This window comes from Lemur catta, chromosome 14, assembly GCF_020740605.2.
Source record: "Lemur catta isolate mLemCat1 chromosome 14, mLemCat1.pri, whole genome shotgun sequence".
NCBI lineage: Eukaryota > Metazoa > Chordata > Mammalia > Primates > Lemuridae > Lemur > Lemur catta.
In genome coordinates, this window is record NC_059141.1 from 22,104,669 (window position 1) to 22,125,976 (window position 21,308).

Consider the following 21,308-nt stretch of genomic DNA (forward strand, 5'->3'; position numbering starts at 1 on the left):
CCAAGCCAGAATCCTGGGAGTGATCCTCCAGTCCTCCCTCCCCCCATGTGCAGCCAGTCAGGCAGTCACATCTGGAGATCTTCCTCCTCCCTCCTCAGTGGCCTTCTCATCTGTCCTCTTTTCTCCATCTCAACTGCCCTGTAATGAGTTGGCCTTCTGCATCCCTCACTTGGGTGGCCAACCATGCTCTTCCTCACTGATCTCCTATCTCCTGCTCTGCATAGTTCTTCACACTGACGGTCCCAGGGAATGATATACCTTTCTCCTTCTTAAAAATCCTCCAAAGCCCATCCACATCCCATACCTGCAGGACAAAGTCCAGACTTCTCAGTAAGTCTCACAAGGCCACCATGAACTGGGTCCTACTTACCTCCTCTGCTTTACACTTTAAGCTCTACGCCCAGTGAATGGACTGGCAGACCTATGGACACCCTAATGGCTTCCTCACCTCTGAGACTCTGCACAGATTGTTCCCTTTTTCTTTGCCCTCTGCTAATTTTCAGGAAGGCTCAGGCGTCACCTTCTCTGAGTCGAGTGCCTGTGCTGAGCATCTTCTCTTTGCCCTTCCATTCCCCACTATAGCAAACAGATCCTAACATGGCCCCTATACCTGTGAGGAAAGGAATTCTGTCAATAATCTGAGGAAGCTTGGAAGCAGATCCTTCCTCCTGGAGCCTCAGATGAGCATGCAGCCAGCTGACACCTTGACTGCAGTCTTGTGAGACCCTAAGCATAGCACTCAGCTAAGCTATGCCTGGACTCCTGACGCAAAGGAGATGTGATATAATAAATGTGTGTTATTTTAAGCTGCTGCTATGTAGCAACAGACAACCAGTATATCTACCCTGCTCTCTGCCCTGAAGGCCGGCCTGTTTGGGCTCCTGAGCCCTCTGGCTTCCAACTGGGTTCAGCTGTGGGAGTTCTGACAGGAAATCAGGGTGTGTGGGAGGAGAGAGAAGCCAGAGCTCCCTCCCTGCAAGATAGCCTGTGGCTGGCTACGCCCCTCCATTGAAGGTCACTGCTGAAGGTCACTCTAACGAAGAACAGTCTACACAACTCTCTCCTCTAGGTTCTCAAATCCCATGCCCTCCGCTGGTCCCTTCAGCCTTAGGAGAGTAGCAGCCACACCAACCACAATCCCTGGGTCACTGCACTACCCTCCATGGTGCTGCTCCTTTATATAATAAATAAACCTCCTCCATTGTCCTCTTTTGAAGGTGTCAATCTCTTGTTGGGACCCTGACCAATATAAGGCCCCTACCACCTCTTCCTTACTCCTGTGCAAACCTCAATCACCGGACTCTCCTTGCCACATTGTAACTGCCTTTCTATGTCTCCCTTTAGGATTTACCCCTTTGTACACCCCCACTGACTGGCACAGGAGTGTCAGTAAAGGCATGCTGAATAAGGGAATGGGCACCAGCTCAGTGAGAAGGGTGACCAGTTCAGCAAAGCCAGTTGGGATTACAAAGGCTGGGCAGTGGCAGTAATGAGTCTGAGCCAGTCCCAGAATTTAGAGCTTCAGACACTGTCTCTGGGGGTGCCTGGCACCTTGGTCAAGACTCAGATTTTTGATCTGTCAGTTTACACAATGAAGAAATTACTACCCTCCATGGTGCTGCACCTTTATATAATAAATAAACTATTTTCCTGGTTCACAAATGTGGGTAAAACTTTCACATTGGAATATTTTCCCCATTATGAAAGGAGTATAAATATCATCTATTATAAAATCAGGAAAACTATATGTGGTCCTCTCCCCAACCATTGCTTTCTTGTTGGACATGAGGTTGCTTCCAAAGCTGTGTTCTTCCTTGCTTTGGCAAACATCTTTATGCACATCCCCTCTTTTTTCTCCCATATTTGAATTATTTCCTTGGGATTAAGAGTCACAGAATAAGGCCAAGGTGCGGTGGTTCACACCTGTAATCCTAGCAATCTGGGAGGCTGAAGCAGGAGGATCACTTGAGCTCAGGAGTTTGAGACCAGCCTGAGAAAGAGCAAGACCCCATCTCTACCAAAAATAGAAAAAATTAGCCAGGTGTTGTGGCACACACCTGTAGTCCCAGCTACTCGGGAGGCTGTGGCAGGAGGATTGCTTGAGCCCAGGAGTTTGAGGTTGCAGTGAGCTACTATGACACTAGTGTACTCTACCCAGGGTGACAGAGTGAGACTCTGTCTCAAAAAAAAAAAAAAAAAAGAGTCCCAGAATAATCTTTTAAAAGTTGGTTTGTGAGCATTTAGGAAAGGAGGCATTACCACCAGGATCCAGGTATGTGTGGGGTGGGGTGGGGTGTATGTGTGCGTGTGTATGCACGTGCCCATAACCAAGACTGTATCAAGTCTGGCTAATTTCATTCACCTTTTTGGGTAGGGTCACCAAACTGGTAGGTCAGGGAAATGGGGCAGGCCATGGGTGTTAGACAGCACTTATGATACTGACTTGCCCTTCCACCCTTAGGTGCCACTGCACCCACACTATTACCAACCCTGGGCTGCGACCCTCCAGAGACACCCTATTCCCCAAACATGTGCCCGGCCCTTGCCATGACTGTTGCTGACCCCTCAGCCTGAAAGGCCCTTCTAGTCCAGCCTTATCATCTCCAGTCCTCTTGTCAAATCACATCGCCATGTCTTTAAATAAAATTATGTTCTTTCCCACACCATGTTCTCCCAAAGTACTGTTTTCTCTCTAATGCAGTACTGCATGTGGTCTCCCCACATTTTAAGCAGGGACCTCTCTCGTTTATACTGGGGACTGCTGCCATTCTTCTCCTTACAAACACTGAACACAGAACAATGCTGGGCACTTAGTAGGTGCTCAACACATATCAATTGCCTGACCACTGGTGCCTTACACATAAATGTTTACTAATGAGACTGAATCTGAGAAAAGAGGCAAAGTTTTACAAGATTTAAAACAGCGGAGAAGGGGTAAGGAGGAACTAAATGCCAGCCCAAGGTTATGGGCTGAAGGGCTTAGGCAGAGTGGGGAGCCTGCTCACAGTGACAGGGAGGCTGAGAAGTAAGGAAGCGGATGTCAGAGATTCTTAGTCTTGGGCTCCTTTGACCCTCTGGAGGTCCCAGAGTGGATTTAGGGTAGAAATTGTATAAAATTATACCACTCCACGATCCCAGTAAGATGCTACAGAGGAGCCCAATGAAATGGGCAGGAATACAGGCTGTGGAGGCCAACTGAGCTGAAACAAACCCCAGCTCCACCGCTGTCTAGCTGAGCCGTGGGCAAGTTAACTTCCATGTACCCCAGGTTCCTTATCTGTAAAACTGGGATAAGAGCGTTCACCTCACGGAGTGGTGGGAGCTTTAGTGGAATAGCACAGTGGCTGGTACCCAGCACCTTCCACAGAAGCTAGTAGGCATCTTTCCTTTCCTTAGTACTCACTAGAAGCAATCCCTGCTCATCATTTCTCCCTTAAAATATCAGCAGATGCCTCCAGCTTTCCTAACTTCTGGGCTCCGGAGCTTAACCAGCCCAGTCCTTCAAGAGCTGCCCCAGGCTCTAGCTTCGCCCAACTTCCCGACCTTGGATCCCTCCCCGATCCCTCAAACCAGGCCTGAGATTCTTCCTGACTGCTACCATGCTTTGAGTCAACAGTCATTATAACAGAATTCAGTAAACAATTACTAAATAAACATTTGCAGAGATGATGTTTTTATTTTGAACAATTCACAATTACTGATACTTTATTAGCCATTTGAAAATAGTATTTGGTGACAACACAAGTACCACACTAGGGTCGTAAAACTTTGTAAAATTATCTTGAAATATGCTTATATGGCTAATATTTTTTAAATTTCCAGTTTATTAAATCAATTTTACATAATCTTAAAAAAAAAAAACAGAAAGAAAGATAGAAAAAGAAAAAACACGTCAGCCAAGACTCTACATGCTCACATTCTGAGTGGAGAGTCTGCTAAGGCCACAATACATACAGGCAGCCACCTTTGAGTTTTAACTCTGAGTTGCAGATGCTCTCTTCCGCTACACTTCAACCAACCAGATTCATGGAATGCATGTGTCTCACTCAAATAGATGTTTCCTGACACCCCTTGCTGGGAGCCAAGGACCGTGTTCCCACAGCATTCCTCAAGTTTAAAAACAGTAGCTCTCAGGGACTGATTCAGCTGAGAATCCAGCCAAATAAATTCTCCCAGCTCCCAACACTTCAGGCAGCTTAACTCTGTCCTGGGCTTTCAGTGAGCAAAGAGATTCCTGGAATGAGACATGAATTTAAGAAAAGCCCAAGCCAAGAGCAACAGACCCTTTCTCGCATGGTGGTGAAAGCTCACAGACAATCAACCCCTGATGGAGATCTGCTATAACTTCTTCCCTCTATTCCCAAGCCCCCCCTCAAAGAACCCAAGAACCAGCCCCCAGGGAGATCCTAAGCCAGCCTGGTGGGCTATAGGAACTCCAGGCCAATAAGAAGCCTAGTGCGTGGATTTCTTGACATCATTATGATAGCTCCCACTCTTGGCTTGGGCTTAAAGCAATATCTTTACAAAGTCTTTTTAAAAATAAGGACAGGCTAGGTCAATGGCGGGAAGATCACAGTCTGATTTGGGAAGCAAGGTGCTCTCTGCACACAGGTGTGCAGGTTGGGGCTTCTTGCTGACACACGGACCATGGTATCTGCCCAAGGGCCTTTTGTCCACCCACTAACCTCCAGGACTCTGGGAAACCAGTTGTCCCAGAAGATCGAGACATCTGAAACTGGGTAATAGGAAGAAACAAATCTTTTTAGCATTTCAGTTTCCCAAGGGCAAGGACTATACTTTTTATGTGTTCTGTACATGGGCACATCGTGTCATAGCAGAGCAATGCTAAATGGTAATAATATTCCCATTCAAAGAGATAATCAGACCAAGATACTCAACAACAAGTAAAACAAGACAGTATTAAAAAGCAATGAACCTTCCTCTTAGGCACTATCAAAGTCAGATTCAAATATCTTACTGGCATTTCCTTTGAGCCACTTTTGCTGCTGTTTCCTTTTTAGGGAAATAAAACCATCACTCAGCTCAGTTCTCCTGCCTTCATACCAGTGCTGAGGTCCCATGCTACTAGAAAATCTTCCTAAAATCCTGCATCACATCATCCCTTTGCTGCCCTCCTCAGTCAACAAATAATTTGTTAAATGTCACATTCTATCCGTTGCCTTCAAACTCTGCAACCTCATCTTGCTCCACTGTCCTCTTCTGTTACCAAGCCCTGGACACACTGGCCTTCTTTCTTTTCCTTGAACACCTCGAGGTCCCTCCTGCCTCAGGGCCTTTACACCAGCTGTTTTTGCTGCCTGATCTTCACATGGTTGGGTGACTAGGGCCCCCAGCGTTATATAACTCCAGGAACACCAACTATACAGAATAATATGAACAGTCTTCCGGAGTTGTATGAAGTGACAGCCCTGGCTGCCACCTTATCACTGAGGTCTCAGTTCAGACCTTCAAGGAAGCCATTACTGATTACAGCTAAATGCACCCTCTTCACCCATCTCAACCCCTACTTTTACCTGGGTACGCTCCAGCACATCATCCCTGCTTTATTTCAACACAGCACTGTACTATCTAAAACTTTATATAATTTTTACACGTTACTCCCATAAGAATATAAGATCCGTGAGAATAGAAAGTTTGCCTGCCTTGCTGTCTATGGTACCCCAAGCATATAACAGAGCACTGGACATTTAGGTGATGTGCTCTAAAACCTTACAGAAATAAATTAAGTGCGTACCATCTACCAACCACTGTGCCAGGTGCTGGGGTGGGGGAACTCCCTCACCTTCTAACACAAGATTTAGACATTTTTACCAAAATCACATACCCTCTCCAAGAGAAAGGCTCTGTTCCTATAAAAATGCCCTTGGAGTGTGTTCCCTCTTATGGGAACAAGGTTCCAAACTGAAGGAATGCTCCTGAATGAGCTAAAAGTGTAGGCTTGGTACTGGGCCAGAATTCCTCACCTCTGGTGATGAGAATGTTTCAGCCAGAGAAACCCCAAAGTGAGAGCTGCCTCCACCTTATTCACACACTCAACGAACATCTGTTGATGCACTTAAAACAGAGAGATTCCTATGCTCAGTGAGCTTACATTCTAGCATCAGGGAGGGAGACAGACAATAAACAAGCCAAATAAGTAAATAAGTAAAATAAGCTAGATGGTGATAAGTGTTTTAAAGAATAGTTAGGCAGGAAAGAGAGATAGTGCTTCTTGCAGAGGGTGTAGAATTCCCATTTTAAACAGTCGGGGAAGGCCTGCCAGAAAATATATGAGGAAAGATCTAAAGCGGTGAGGGAGTAAGGCATGGAGCTATCTGCAGGTACAGCTTTCCAGACACGGAGAGAGCAAGCACAAAGGTCCTGAGGTAGAAGAGTGCCTGGCACTTCAGAAGAACAGTAAGGGACCAGAGTGGGTGACGCAGAGTGACGAAAGGAGAGCAGGAGACAAGGTGGATTGAAGTAGAGGCTGTGGCATTTGGCTTTCACTCAAGTGAGACAGGAAGTCACTGGATGGTTCTGAGCTGAGGAATGACTGCATGAGATGCCATGGGCACTGTCCTGGCTGAAGAGCTAGCACAGACCTAAAGGATGCATTTCAGCAATGCTCCTGCAAAGTTCTAACTCCAAAGACCCCCTGCTCAGCTACTGCCTTCCTTCTGGGCCTTTTGTCTACACAAAACCCCTGGTTACAGGAATGAAAAATTACCAGACTGGCTCCAGGAGGGCGGGAATCAGCATGTCTGCAACCTGATATATTGGAAAAGCTCGAGTGGGAAGGAGAGAGGGTTAGGGCGAGCCATGGTGTCGCCTGTCGGTTTTCACTATGTTTTTTCCTCTAACCAACCAACCTTTTCAGAAGCATTTAAGAGTCAAATCCATCACAAGCACAAAGCATAGCCAGCCAGCTCAACTCTCTAGGACTGGGAGCCTGGGCCAGGCCCCATTCTCTAGCAGTTACTCCCCACAGCTGTGGCCCCCAAGCTTCTGACCTCATGTTGAAAGGTCTGAGGTCATGGTGAGGGAAACCAGTGGTCAGAGGCAGGGCTCCAAGTGGCCCCAGGTATCATGTGAAGGTCAGTATTGGAGAAACAAAAGTATCTCCTTGATTCGCATTCCTGTAGCAAAACTGATTCTAAGATGAGGGGCTCTGGGAGCCTGAATAACATGGGAAGGAGCAGGGAGGAAAGGGATCTCAGGGGGCCGCTATCTTTGATTAACATGCTGGTTAAAGGGGCTGGGTTCCAGGGAACCACACCTCTCTGAGAAGCTGCTATGAATCTATGTTCTTATTGACAAATGGGCAACTGGCCTAGCTTCAAACACATGCCTGGCCACGTTTCTGAGCTCAGGACTCATGCTCGAAAAGAGTCCTCCACTAGGCCTCAAGGCATGGATTGCAGAAGAGGAGGCAAGGAGGTGCCAGGTGATGGCCTGAGGCTCTGAAGCTGTATCGGGTCCACCTCTCCACAGTGTTTTCAGTTCAAGGACTCTTCAGCCCAAAGACTAAGGCTCTATTAGCACCAGGACCAGGTTTATGCTGTTCACTACTACACAGCTCACACCCAGAACTGAGTCCCAACAATGACAATCTGTGTAATGAATGCATGTTTGGCCCTCCAAAGAAAAAGAGAGGCCAGTGATTAACACTGGATGGGAACTAAGTATGCCTGCCTACCCGTCACCTGGTAGACTTAGTGCCAGCAAAGGACAGCAGGCCACCCTTTCTCCTAGATTCATTGATCAGTCCTGCTGCAAACATACAGTATTATTACATTGTTTGATTTCCTATATATGACAGATAGTCTCACAAGCCCTAAACGGTAGCCCATTTATTTCACACAATTACCTGAAAGGATCTCACCCATCTCTGAGCATTTGTGCTTATGCCTGTGAAACTTCTGTGTACCTTGAGTACAAGGAGCCTGGGGTACTCTGTAAGCCCAGTCCCAGTCTTCTGTATCCACAGACCCAAGAAAGGGAGAAATAGGAGCCATGTAGTATTCATTTCCAGGTGACGTTGATCACCAGATCTTGACTTTTCTAAGGGGAAGAACAACAACAACAGGAACAACACACACACTCAGGACACACCACTGTGTGTGATGGTAAAGTTGTGATCTGTATTTAAAGGATATAGATTTTAACTGAGAGGTGGGCAAACAGCACAGTCAGTCCACATACACCTAAACCCCTCTTCACTTCTGTGAGAAGGCAAGGAGGAAAAACATGGATTTAATTAATGTAACATGGCAATGGGGAAGAGCCATCTTCCCAAGCAAATGAGCTATTTTCAGAATCTAGAAGCCCTAGCAGCAGTGGGAAAGTTGAACTTAGAAACCAGCATTAGCCACGTAGCTGGGAAGCCTTGGAAAATGTTAAGTCCCAAACTGAGGAGACTCACGCAAAGTGGAAACCCTTTGCACACCTGGGACAGCATTACTCACTATGAATTGTTTATAGAAATCACCATGAGGACAGATAGAGGGCCACAAACAAAAGGTGATAAGATTGAGTGACTTTTTTCTCCCTTCTCTAATTCCCAACATTTTGGGTAAAATGGTTCAATTGTCTTTATAAATGGAAAAAGCAGGCCAGGCGCGGTGGCTCACGCCTGTAATCCTAGCACTCTGGGAGGCGGAGGCAGAGGCGGAGGCAGAGGCGGGTGGATCGCTCGAGGTCAGGAGTTCGAGACCAGCCTGAGCGAGAACAAGACCCCGTCTCTACTAAAAATGAAAAAAATTATCTGGACAACTAAAAATATATATAGAAAAAATTAGCCGGGCATGGTGGCGCATGCCTGTAGTCCCAGCTACTTGGGAGGCTGAGGCAGGAGGATTGCTTGAGCCCAAGAGTTTGAGGTTGCTGTGAGCTAGGCTGACACCACGGCACTTTAGCCTGGGCAACAGAGTAAGACTCTGTCACAAAAAAAAACAAAAAAAAAACCATGAAGTGTAGCTGAGTTGGATACCTTAGAGGCAAGATATAGGCATGAATTTAGGAGTCAAAAGCCAAAGGCCAGAGTCAAAACCTCTGAATCAGAATGCTGGATGAGGGAGATGCTGGCAAAGCCCGACCCAGAACATGAGAGCTACGAGGACCAGCATTCAACATAGAAAAAGGCATGGCCTTGCCAGCACGGTGCCTCACCACTGTAATCCCAGCACGTTGGAGGCCGAGTGGGGAGGATCACTTGAGCACAAGAGTTTGAAACCAGCCTGGACAACATAGCAAAACCTCATCTCTACAAAAAAGAAAAAGAAAAAGGCACGGCCTGGAAGATGGGAGCCCAGAGGGTGGGCTGAACAGGGAAGAATCCTGGGACTGAGGGATGAGATTGTGTCAAACCCATAAAGGCTTCCAAGTCTCTTTAGGAAGAAAATGAATTCTCCCAGTGCTGACCAGCCTGGCACCACTCTGACCTGGTGGTCACTTCCCAATACCAGGCCACTTGGACTTTCTTTTAAGTGAGTTTAACTGGGCCAGCTAGAGAAATCTCTTCCCAACCGTCCACTCACTATTGAGGGACTCTCTGAATTGGAAAATTTGGAATCCTTACCCCATGAAGGAAGAGATGATCCAAGCTGCAAATGAAATGCTTTATAAAGGATGAAGCCACATACCCACACAGATCTGCTGGGAACACCCACAATGCCTTAGGTCTTCCTGTGGCTATAAAAGAAAAGAAATTTCCCCCAATATTTAAAAAAATGTAGAGATCTAGGGCCTGAAATTCAACCCATAGTTGGAGCTTTGGCTGCAACGAGAGCTCCACCTCCCCCACTGACCTCCCTCCGCATGCTGGCCCAAGACCGAGGGTGCCTCATTCTTGCTAGGTGGCCCAGATCCCTTGTTCTTAGCAGAGAACTCCACGGTTTCACACTAACAGCCATCCTGACACTAAACACCTCTGAGAGGAAAGGCAGCGGGACCAAGGCTTCAGGGAGGCCCACCCTGCAGAACACTTCTAGCCTGCTGAACCCAGCTGAGGGTGGGCCCAGGACCTGCCATCTACAGGTGGCTCAGTAAGGCATTGTAGTTGCCAGCTTCACGAGAGCTTTGGGAGGGAAGCAAAGGCGCAGCCAGGGAAGGGACCAAGCTCCTCGGATAGGTGTGTATGGCAAGGGCAGCATTTCTCTGGGAAACCCCAGGGGATAAAATGGTATGCTAAAAAGTTCTTGTAAACCAAGCTTTGAGAAGGGAAAATTAGTATTTCTCAACTGCAGGGGACCAAGGCCACACTAAACAACAAGTGGAAAAGTTAATCTGTATCCAGTGTTTTAATAAATAACTTATGTGAGTGTAGAGCCCAGCTAAGAACATGAAGGGAAAAAGAGGCTCTCCACCAACGGGGTGCAGGCAGCCACAGAAAGCCAGTCAGTGGCAGTTTCAGCCCCAAGGAAGGCAAAAACAGCTCCAAACTCCATTGCACAAGCCTGCCAAGAAGTCAGCGTTTGTGGTAGAGAAGTGTGGGCTCTACTCATGGGGCTGCCAGCATTTGGGCCAACTCCACACAAAAGTCTTTGGAACCAGCCTGACACATACAGCAGATGACCTGCCCCAGTGGAATCCCACCAGGGAAGTCTGCCTGAGGTCACAAATGCACTCTCCCACTAGCCAGCCTCTCAAGCCTCGGTTACACCCCCTGCAGGTTTTGTCCAGCCAGAGCCGCTGCTGGTACCAGGGGCAGCCAGAAATCTTCACAGAGAGTGGCGCTGAAGCCACCTCTTCCGCAGCTCCACACATCCCCACATTCCAGTCCACAGCTGCCTGGCCATAAAGGGAAAGGCCAGAGCTGCAGGCTTCCAACAAGCACTCAGCAGCTGAGGCTCAGCTGTCCGACACCTTCCAACTCCAGGAAAAGAGCAAAAGGACAGGCTCTCCTGAAGAAGTCAGTTGGGGGTAGGTTTAGTGTTCCTAGAAAAGCACTCTGTTCTCCCTTGTGGCTGCCCAGAGCCGAAACTTATTCTATCTCTCCAACTTCAGAAACAGCCTCTTAAGAACCTTTTGATCCAAACAAGTGTTCTCTTGCCCTGTTTCCTTTAGTGAAGATGAATAGGGAAGGAACTTGGGCAGAAATGGCCGTCCCAGGGCTCATCCAATCAGCTTGCTCTTCAGCTCTTTTAGGATTACCAGGGTGGGCTCCCCTCTTGCCCGCCCTGCAGCATATCTGCCAGGAACAAAAAGAAATACAGAGGACCCCTTCCCTCTGCCTGTCCCTACCCTCAACAAGCTGTGAGGAGAAAGATCCGAATAGGCAGTGGTACACAGTAGCATTTAATAAATGCTACTGACTGATTAAAATGGAAAGGCAATACAGCACAGTGGCTAAGAATACAGGCTTTGGGGTCACGGGTCTTGTATTCTGATTTACTAGCTATATGACAATTTCTTTAAGCCTGAGTTTCTGTATCTATAAGTAAGATGCAGTAAGAATTCCTTATGTGACAGAAATACTCAGGCTAACACAAAATGATAATTTTACATAAAGAACTTAGCACTAACCTGGAATATAGTAAAAACTTGAAACAAAAGCAAAATTTGCTTATATTATCTCAAAGAAAAACAATGTGCCATGCATTCCCCTCTCCCTAGTCACAAGAGACAGCACAGAACAGTGGGAATGTTAGGAGACCCTATGTCTACCTGCCACTCTCACTGACTTACTACATGGCCTTCAGCAGCTACCATACTTTCTTCAACTGTACAATTAAGGAAGATGGACCAGATCAGTGTTTCCTAAGTGTGGAACTTGTCTGTGACAATAAATAATAATGAATCACACTATAAAATAAAAAGTTTCCTTTTCAATTCTCTTTCAATTTTTCTGATCATATGGAGGGGAAGGTTCTATATGGTGTCTTTTTTTTCTTTTATTATTTATTTATTGTAATTTTATTTTATTTTTAATTGATATATATACTAATTATACATATTTACAGGGCACCGTGTGATATTTCAATGCATGTATATATTGTATACTAATCAAATTAGGGCATTAGCACACCTATCACCTCAAACTTTTATCATTTCCTGTGGTGAAAACATTCAAAATCCTCACCTGTAGCTATTTTGAAATATACACTACAATAGCATGTCTTTTTAACACCTCTCTCATACTTGCTAATCTCTTGAACAAAGAAAAACCTGGCCTCAGGCTTAGAACCTTCTGTGACAAGCCACACAATTAAGCTAGAATGTAATGATGTTGCTTTGTTTTCATTGTGTTTATTTCTAAAATTACCTTTAAATTATGGCAAGTGATATTGGTTTCCATATATGGTACCGATTTAACTTTTAAAAATATTTTCTGGGGGTTGGGTGTGGTGGCTTACATCTGTAATCCCAACAGGAGGATCACTTGAGTTCAAGAGTTTGAGACCAGCCTGGAAATATAGCAAGGCCCTGTCTCTAAAAAAATATTGTTTTTAAATTAGCTGGGGTGCGGTGGCAGCACATATCTATAGTCCCAGCTACTCGGGAGGCTGTGGCAGGAGGATCACTTGAGCTCAGGAGTTTGAGGCTGCAGTGAGCTATGATCACACCACTGCACTCCAGCCCAGGTAACAGAGTGAGACCCTGTCTCAAAAAAAAAGTATATATATATATATGTGTGTGTGTGTGTGTACACACACACACACACACACACACACACACACATATTTAAAAGAGAGGATAATTAAAGAGAACATAAAGTAAATAATACTACAGGTGGCAAAAATTATGAAGGTAGCTCTTGAAATTTTGGAAACACTGAACTGGAAGATTTTTAAAGTCCCTCTCGGCCGGGCGCGGTGGCTCACGCCTGTAATCCTAGCACTCTGGGAGGCCGAGGCGGGTGGATCGCTCGAGGTCAGGAGTTCGAGACCAGCCTGAGTGAGACCCCGTCTTTACTAAAAATAGAAAAAAATTATCTGGCCAACTAAAAATATATATAGCAAAAAAAATTAGCCGGGCATGGTGGCACATGCCTGTAGTCCCAGCTACTCGGGAGGCTGAGGCAGTAGGATCGCTTAAGCCCAGGAGTGTGAGGTTGCTGTGAGCTAGGCTGACGCCACAGCACTCACTCTAGCCTGGGCAACAAAGTGAGACTCTGTCTCAAAAAAAAAAAAAAAAAAAGTCCCTCTCAGTCCTAGAAGTGGATCTGGTTCCCTAGAGTGTCAGGCTGCAGATCACATCTCCCAGGTCTGTTCCTACAAGGTTCCTCTCAAACTTCACCTCTTCCCAAAAGCTTCTTGCAATCCAGCAGCCTGACTAAAAGTCACTCGCTCCACTCTGCTCCCAGGTCATGTTCTATACCCACAGATTGTAGCATTTATTACTCAATACTATAACCATCTCTTTATGTTTATCTCCCCTCTAGAACATGAACCCCTTGAGACAGGAATTATGTCTTGCCACTTTATCCCCAAGATATCTATTATGATGTTTTTTTGTCTGGTATAAAATAGGTACTTGATGAATGTATGCTGAAAAATGAAGCAATACTTCAGCCCTTTTCTCACTGAATGAGAAGACAAAAGACAGTGGAAGAAGAATTGTTGTCAGAGATTCATTTGCCATAATTCTGACCCAGCACCTCTTAGCACTTAAGCTGGATGGCAGAATATTTATCTTTCTGACCTTGGTTTTGAATACTAAGTTAAATGAGAATTCATTAACCCATTTTTATTATTTTATTTTATTATTTTTTAGAGACAGAGTCAAGCTAGGGATGGATTCTTGTTTTTTTTTTAGAGATAGACTCTCGCTCTGTCACCTAGGCTACAGTGCAGTGGCATGATCATAGCTCACTGCAGTGTCCAACTCCTGGGCTCAAACGATCCTCCTGCCTCAGTCTCCCAAAGTGCTGGGATTATAGGTGTGAGCCACCATGCCAGCCATTAACTCATTTTAAAGAGGCTTCACCACATGAAACGTTTGGAAAAGCAGATCTTTCTTCAAGAAACTCACCAGGATCAAGAAGAAATCAGTCACACCAGCATATGACCAATTATAAAGGCCCTTTTGACTTCTACAACATAGACCAGAACTGGGTAACTATCTGAGAACATTCTTTCCATGTCCTTCTAGTGGCAGGATGTAATGCTGGAAAATACTAGGCTTGAATGGTGAGATGAAAGCCCAAACAGAGGTCTCACTCTTATCATAAATGACATATAAATATCAAAGTGCTTTATCACATAGAAATGAAACACATGTAAGGAGGTAGTATTAAACTAGGGAAAATAGTAAGGAAGTTCCTGTTTCAAATTCAGAGGTTGTCCCTCCTGAAATATGGGGCTTTCTCAATTGCATTCTTCATGTTATTTTGGGCCTTGGGCCTATACCTGATAAGCAGGTAGACTGGAAGTATCTTTAACACATATAGGAAATGGTATTCTTTTAACTAGAATAAATCTGTCAACAAAAAGGTACAGGCTAGCTGCACTAAATACCCTCTGCAGGTTCTTATTAAAAATATAAATTAAAGTCCAGCATAGTCCCTTAACTTCTCACATCTGTTTGCTATTCTATCTCCATTATTAATATTGTAACACAGGGCCTCCATTCAGGCAAGATTAATTCCCTGTTCCCAAAGCCTTCTGCTGACACTGCAATGGATGCATTGGAAAGCTGTAAAGGCAGGACCAGACATTGCTCCCAACACATGACAAGAGAGAAGATTAACAAGAGAGAAGAGGAAGTTAGGTTGGGCCTATGACCTAAGAAGTGGTAGAGACCAATGGTTAAGAGCTCAGACTTCAGACTCAGACAGCCAGTTCAATCCCAGTAACTTTGAGCAATTCATTTAACCCCTCAAGATCAGTTTCCTCATCTATAAAATGGAGATAACAAGAGAACCTGATAAGATCATAAAGCATTTAACAGAATGACATGGAAGATAGGAAGAACTAAAACAAAGAAAAAAAGGCTAGTAAAGTCTTCCTTATCATCATACCATCACCATCTCCAGAATCAGCCTCTATGCTGAAGCAGGACAGGAAGAGCCCTGCTGCTACTCTTTCAACCTGCCCAGGCTAAGCAACTGCCATGAAGATACAAAAAAGATGGTATAAGGGGCAAAAAGTACAAAAAGGGAAAAACAGAAGAGACTATCACAATACAAATAAAATCAAAAATAAATAAAAAGCTCTTGATTAACCATGCAAATGAGGAGGAGGGAAGATTACATTTAAATTGAAGGAAATAAATCCTCTGTCAAAAGAATATAAATGGAAAAAATGTTTTTTAAACTATAGATGGTAGCTTATTGGAGTATATGATATAATTGTTTAAGAGGCAATAGAGTGCAGTCATTAAGAGTACGGACTCTGAAGTCAGACTGAGTGTGTTCAAATCATGGCTCTGTCACTTCTAAGTTGTATTATTAAGCAAGTTATAGAATCCCTTTGTATCTCGGTTTCCTCACCTGTAAAATGAGACAAATTTTAGTACTTACCAGTATTATAGGGTTGTTGTGAAAATTAAATTTGTTAGTAACATATACATATAAAATGACTAGAAGAGTACCTGACTCATAATCAGTGCTTAATAAACATTAGCTTTTATAATTATTCTGGCTGCTGCTGTTGTTTTATCTTACTTAACACTCAGTTGATTATGTTTAATTTAGTATTACAATGTGTTTATTTTCCCTAAATACAAATTAGATGATAACAGAGGGAAGTGAGGGAGGCAGGTAGGATTTAGAAGTGTACAGGGCAACAAACAGAAATAGGCTAGAATAAAAAATGTGCTGTGGATAATCTGAGTACAGATAAATGCAGGTGAAAAGGAAGTAGGTAAGATGGATAAAGGAATAGAGAAATGGATAGATTTGTCATAAAGCAAGTATAGTAAAACATTAACAGTCAAATCTGGGTTGTGGGTAAATGAATGTTCACTGTAAAATTCTTTCAACTTTGCTTTATGTTTAAAATTTTTCATAATCAGCTGGAGGGATAAAAGGAAGTAGAGTTGGAAGCATCAACCCAAGTTCTGGGTCATATCTATGCTACCTGTCCTCTGAGCCCAAACTCCAGAGTGACCTTGGAAAAACCTGAGGGTTTTGGAACTCTTGTTCATCACTGACACTTTCCCACACCAGATAAGCAGGAATCAGGTGCTAACATAGACCACTTTGGCACAAGAAGATATAGGCAAGAGGGCAGAAACCCAGAAATTCCACCTGAGAAGTCCCAAGCTTACAGGACTATGACATTATCACCCCTGCTCAGGAAAACCTCAGAAGTAAGGTTTAAGGCTAAGGAACTGGCAGATAGAAGGAGAACAGGTGGCACACACTCACTCATGGACTCTGTTGTCACCATAGAGATCACTCAGGCCAAAGCTGATGTAGTGCCAGTGCTCAGGGATGTTGGCAGAAGGGCTCCCCACATTCCTGTACATGCTGACGTAGTCCAAAGGGTCTGGGCCGCCCAACCTGTAAAAGACCAAACACAGGGAGGTCAGTACAAGCCTGGAAACCAAACAGTGTCAAGCTAAGGGGCTGTGCCTTACAAACCTAAAGGTCCCATCTTGGAGAAGCCTGGGGTGAAAGATTACTAAAGGGAGGCTACACCTTTCTCAGATGAGGCCGAGGGATAGGTAGCCAAGGCTATACCAACTCCACAAGCGCAAGAGGCTCCTTCTCCTACCCCCAACAGGCAGGGCCCCTTTTAGAAATAAAACAGACTAGTTGCCCATTTTGCTTTTTCCTATTTCAAATTACCAATCCCAAATGGGATTGGCAGGGATTATCTCTCTTCTATGGTGCCTGTATACATGGTGAGCTTCAAGGAAAGAGGTATATCAGTCAATCAATTGGCCTCTGTTGAAAGAACATCCAGAGCATCCCCCATGGGCATTGTTCAGAGAAGCAGAAGCTCCACTCCACTCCTGCCTCTCAGACAGCTAATTCCTGAAAGCCTATATTGTGCCCTATGTTAATTACAGTTTGTTCTAAACAAACCCAAAGCCTACAGTCCATGCAGACCCCAGCCTGCACCCCATGGACCAAGCTGGTCTTTTATCATTGCAAATGACAAAGGCCAAACTTAGGCTAGCTCAGCTCTGCACAGAGAACTGCAGTAGGAGCAAAAGCGAGCCCTGTGAGTGTCTGCATAAGAAGATGATCCCAGGAGACTGTCACCTCAAAGGTAGAGCTGGGACATAAATGATTTGGGGCCCCTGAGAACCACATTAAATTTCCCCCACAATTCAACAGAGAAGCAGTTAAGGAACAGAATTAGTTATTATCTCACTCTGAGGATTTAATTCAGTGAGTTCCCTTTAGTAATTAGTGCTTTTTTAAAAAAAAGAAAAAAGTCCTGCTTTTCTTCAGAATAGAGAAATTTGGTAGACTTGAGAAACAGACTAAATAGAAACCATCAGCAGAAGAAAGTCTGCACTTAGACCACGAACACTACATTTGAGCTGCCTCAAACATCCAACCATTCCACAGACTGCAAAAACTTTGCCTGCCCCACGACGCTGATCGGGTGGCACTTTGCAATGGGCATAGTGTGCTGGTGGAAAGCTATCAACCAAATAAAAGGCATGTTACATGTGATCCCAGCAAGTGTGCCAGTAACATGCAATTTAAACACTGTTTAAAACCAGTAGGTCTGGTTTCATCCTCTTTTGCCAGGATATTATTTGCCATTGCAGAAATCTTTACTCTCTGTTAGGAAATGCTAAGTTATTTATAGAACTTGTAAGAAAGCTGCTACAAATAGCTTAGAATCTCAACTGAGGAAAAGGGACAAACCTCCATATCTGCTCTTAACTCTGATTTTGCCAAATCATGTGATTAATTCTACAACCAGCTGGGTTTAGAAAAGTTTGTGAGGGAACGGAGGAAAGAAAAGGGGAGAGATCCCTAGAAGGACCCCCAGAACAGACAGGTGTGACTACAGGCCCCATCTCTGCTCCAGTTTCCTGCCACAAATTCTCAACCCTGCCCTTCCTACAGTCTAGGTCCATCCAGCAACAAGCAGCAAAACTGCATTCACCATTCCCTGCTCCACTTGCCATATACCACTGCAGCCCTCTTTCTGAACAAGTCTCCCAGGAGGTGTCGCATCAAGGAGAGAAACTTTACCTTAAAACACCAACTGCAGGGAATGACCACAAGTCAGACAAAATCTTATCCCGAAGCAAAGAGTGTTCCGCTCTTCTACTCAGAGAGTAGATGAGTATGTGGAAAAAAATCATATTTTATACTTAAAAGAAGATGTTATCCAACATCTCAGAGTATCCCTCAACTTAATTCCTGGAACATCTGACTTCTCTCCACAGGGCAGTTGCAGGACTGGAGCGGGCCGAGGGCACAGGGTCTGCCTCTCTGCTTTGATCCTTGCTCATCAAAGTCTCAGCTTTCAGCCAGAACGTCTCTGCTGCCCAGGGACCACTGGCCAAAAAGCCTCAGCCTTATATTGCAAAAGGAATCCCATGGTACCCTGAGCCACAGCCAGACCCAGGCAGCCCGGCTCAGTCACCCTGCTATAGGCCTCAGGGGATCCCAAACATGAGGGATATAAATGAATTTTAGGATCTTAATTTTGTAAACCCCTCCAAATCTAAGAACCAGACACTGAGCTGTCCTCTCTTATATTTTTCTGCATTTAGGCAGCATTTCTCATTTCACAAAGTGCTATACAATCCTCTTCATTCATCATTACATGCTGGCCCATCTCTGAAGATATGGCCTAGTTAACAAGCTTGCAGCAGGATGGAAAAAAAATTGCCCAAACCAGTCTTAGTCCTTTACATGTGCATTGATACCTTTTACACACAACTCTATCCTTTATAGCCACTTGGGTGACATAAAAAGCAGTTGGCCAAATCTGTGTAGGGATTTCTCTTCACACTCAAATGGGGCCTGAACAAACAACATAGCAGAGCCAGGCTCACTTTTCTCATGACACATGACAACAAGTTCAGCACAACACATAGTTAAATGTAGAGGCACAATTAGAGTGGGTGATTAAGTTAGCAAGAGCTGCTTTCCACTCAGAAGCGCTCTTCAAAAACTCCTCTCAACCAAAGAACCGTTTGTCTGCCAGAGAGGACTGCACTGTGGACCACACCTCCTCCTGGCTGCCCGGACAGAGGCTGCTCCACATGGCCCTCCTTAGAGAGCAGGTGGCTGGTCCCCATCCCCTCCACGCTGTCCTCCTCTTTGTATCCTCCCACTAACACAGAGCTGGCCTCAGCCCTGCACAGCCTAGTGACTGCCATCTCCAGAGGAAGTAAGCTGTTGTCATAAGGAGAAAGACTCAATCCTAAAGGGAGATGTAACCAGCAAAGACACGATGTCCACTTTCCCCTTTGGATCTATCATTTGCTCACACCCCAAGCAGCTGCCAAACAGTCTTTCAGGACTCACTGAGGGGGATCATCTAATACAGCGTCTGCATGAATGTGGCTGTGGACAGATGCAACCAATACCTCAATCAACTTTTGGTCCAGAAAGATCATGAAGACAGGCTCTTTTCCAGAGTTCCCATAACACCTCTTTTACCCAAAGGCTGCAGGAAGAAATGTTGCAAACAGGAATGGAAACCTGGAAAAGACCATTCTTACCCTGGGCTACTTGAGAGTTACCCTCAGCTTCCCGGAGAAAATACAGCTAGTGGCCAGGAAGCTCCTCTTAATGTCCCACTGCACTCTTTCCTCCCTGCTGAGCTCCCAGGTCTCCATCATTTACTTCCCACTGGAAGTAGGAAACTGTGGTCTCCTTCAATCCCGAGCCAAACCACGGACCTCCCTGTCCCTGTTCTTAGCTAATGTCCTAAAGCAAAGCAGCTGCAGAGCCAGAACGAAGCTCTGCACGGAGAAAGAACTGTGCAGAGTAAGCAAAAAGTTTATCAGCAAGAGTTGCTCCGTCAAACTTCAAAAGCAACAACTTTGCACTGATAGGACGTCCGAGCTCATCAGTAAGGTATCAAAAGGAGACCTCTTCCTCATCTCTGCACCAGCACAAGGCTCTCATCTCGTGCCCTCCTAACCCACAGGAGAGCCCCGGGCCCCCAGACCCGCCCCTACCCCCTGCAGTCTTGTGCCCTCAGAGCTTCTCCAGCCTCGCTCCTCCAAAGCCCTCTCATATGCTCCCCAGGCCCCGCCTCGCCTCCCCCATCCCACTTCAGCCGCCCCCCCACCCCCGGCTTGCCCTCGCCCACTAATGACCCCCTACAGGCGCCCCTCCTTTCACCACGTTTACAGTTCTCTCTCATACCGTTCTCCCCTCTGCTCCTACACACACTCCTAGTCCTCACTCTATTCTCCTAATCCCGGTTAACCCTTCACTACCCACGGGCTCCGTTAACCCCTTTGTCCCCATTCCCAACTTGAGCTTTAACTCCTTCCCTCGCAGCAGGGAGCCCTCCTTCCAAGGGCTTTAACCATTCTCCTCCCCTCCTCCGCCTCCCACAAATTACTTAGCCCCCAGTGCTTTAACCCTTCCCAGCCCGCCCCTGTCTGTCTCCCCGCGGCCCAGGGCATACCAGTACTTGACGATAGCGGTAACCTGGAGCGGGTTCGGCTGGTCAGGGTAAAGACGGCGGCACTCTCCGTAGATAGCGTGCAGTCCCGGGGGAAAGAGCGAGGCGAAGGCCGGGGGGGCAGCAGGGCCAGGGGCCGGGGGCGCAGTGGGGCCGGGGGCGCCGCTAGGCCGCAGCTCCGCCATCGGGGTGCGTAGGGCGCTGAGGGAACCGGGGAGGGCAGACGAGGAGGAAAGCACTGACGGGCCAGCAGGCGGACTCGGTGGGTGCGACTCCCCGAGGCGATGGAGGCTGCAGCGAGGTCTAACTCCGCGCCTGCGCACGGCGCACTGTCCGCCCAGGTCGTCGCCGCCGCTGAATCTGCCAGAGGGTGCCTCGGGGCTGCCGGGCGCTCGAGGGGGCGGGGCGCCGGCTCGCCCTTTCCCAGCACCCATTGGTTAATATCTGTGCCAGTCACAGGTAAGGAAGGCGTGACTTGACCTTAGGCCCCGCCTCCCTTTCCCTGGTTTGGGAGTATCCCAAGGCTCTTGGTCTCCCCCTAGTGTTAGGAGGAACCCCGGTTTAACAGAGATGTTGAGGCATCTTTCTGAGGTGCTAGGGTCCCACAAAAGCACTGAGCGGTGCGCCCACAAAGGGTTTGTCACTGTTTTGCTAACACGCTGCTAACAACGATTTAAACATAAATCTGGCAATGGAGTAACTCATTCATCCGTGTGGCATTAGTTTTAATAGATTATATATCTAATGTTTCCTAGTGCTGTTGACAAAAAGGCCCCTGCAACTTGAAGCGCGGCGGCGAAGAAA

At 46.0% G+C, this 21,308-nt stretch overlaps 1 protein-coding gene across 3 annotated transcripts in view; it reads right to left on the minus strand.

Moving 5' to 3' along the window:
- The window catches only part of SUFU (SUFU negative regulator of hedgehog signaling), a 106,472-nt gene extending 85,583 nt beyond the window's left edge, over positions 1-20,889 (minus strand). For all 3 annotated transcript variants that reach the window (XM_045568503.1, XM_045568502.1, XM_045568504.1), the window contains exons 1-2: positions 20,508-20,889; positions 16,310-16,444 (exon numbers count right to left, since the gene is read on the minus strand). In XM_045568503.1, the coding sequence (XP_045424459.1) occupies positions 16,310-16,444; positions 20,508-20,689 (317 nt within the window). In that variant the 5' untranslated portion in view covers positions 20,690-20,889. The remainder of the gene's footprint in view (positions 1-16,309; positions 16,445-20,507) is intronic.
- Between the last annotated feature and the right edge of the window lie 419 nt (positions 20,890-21,308).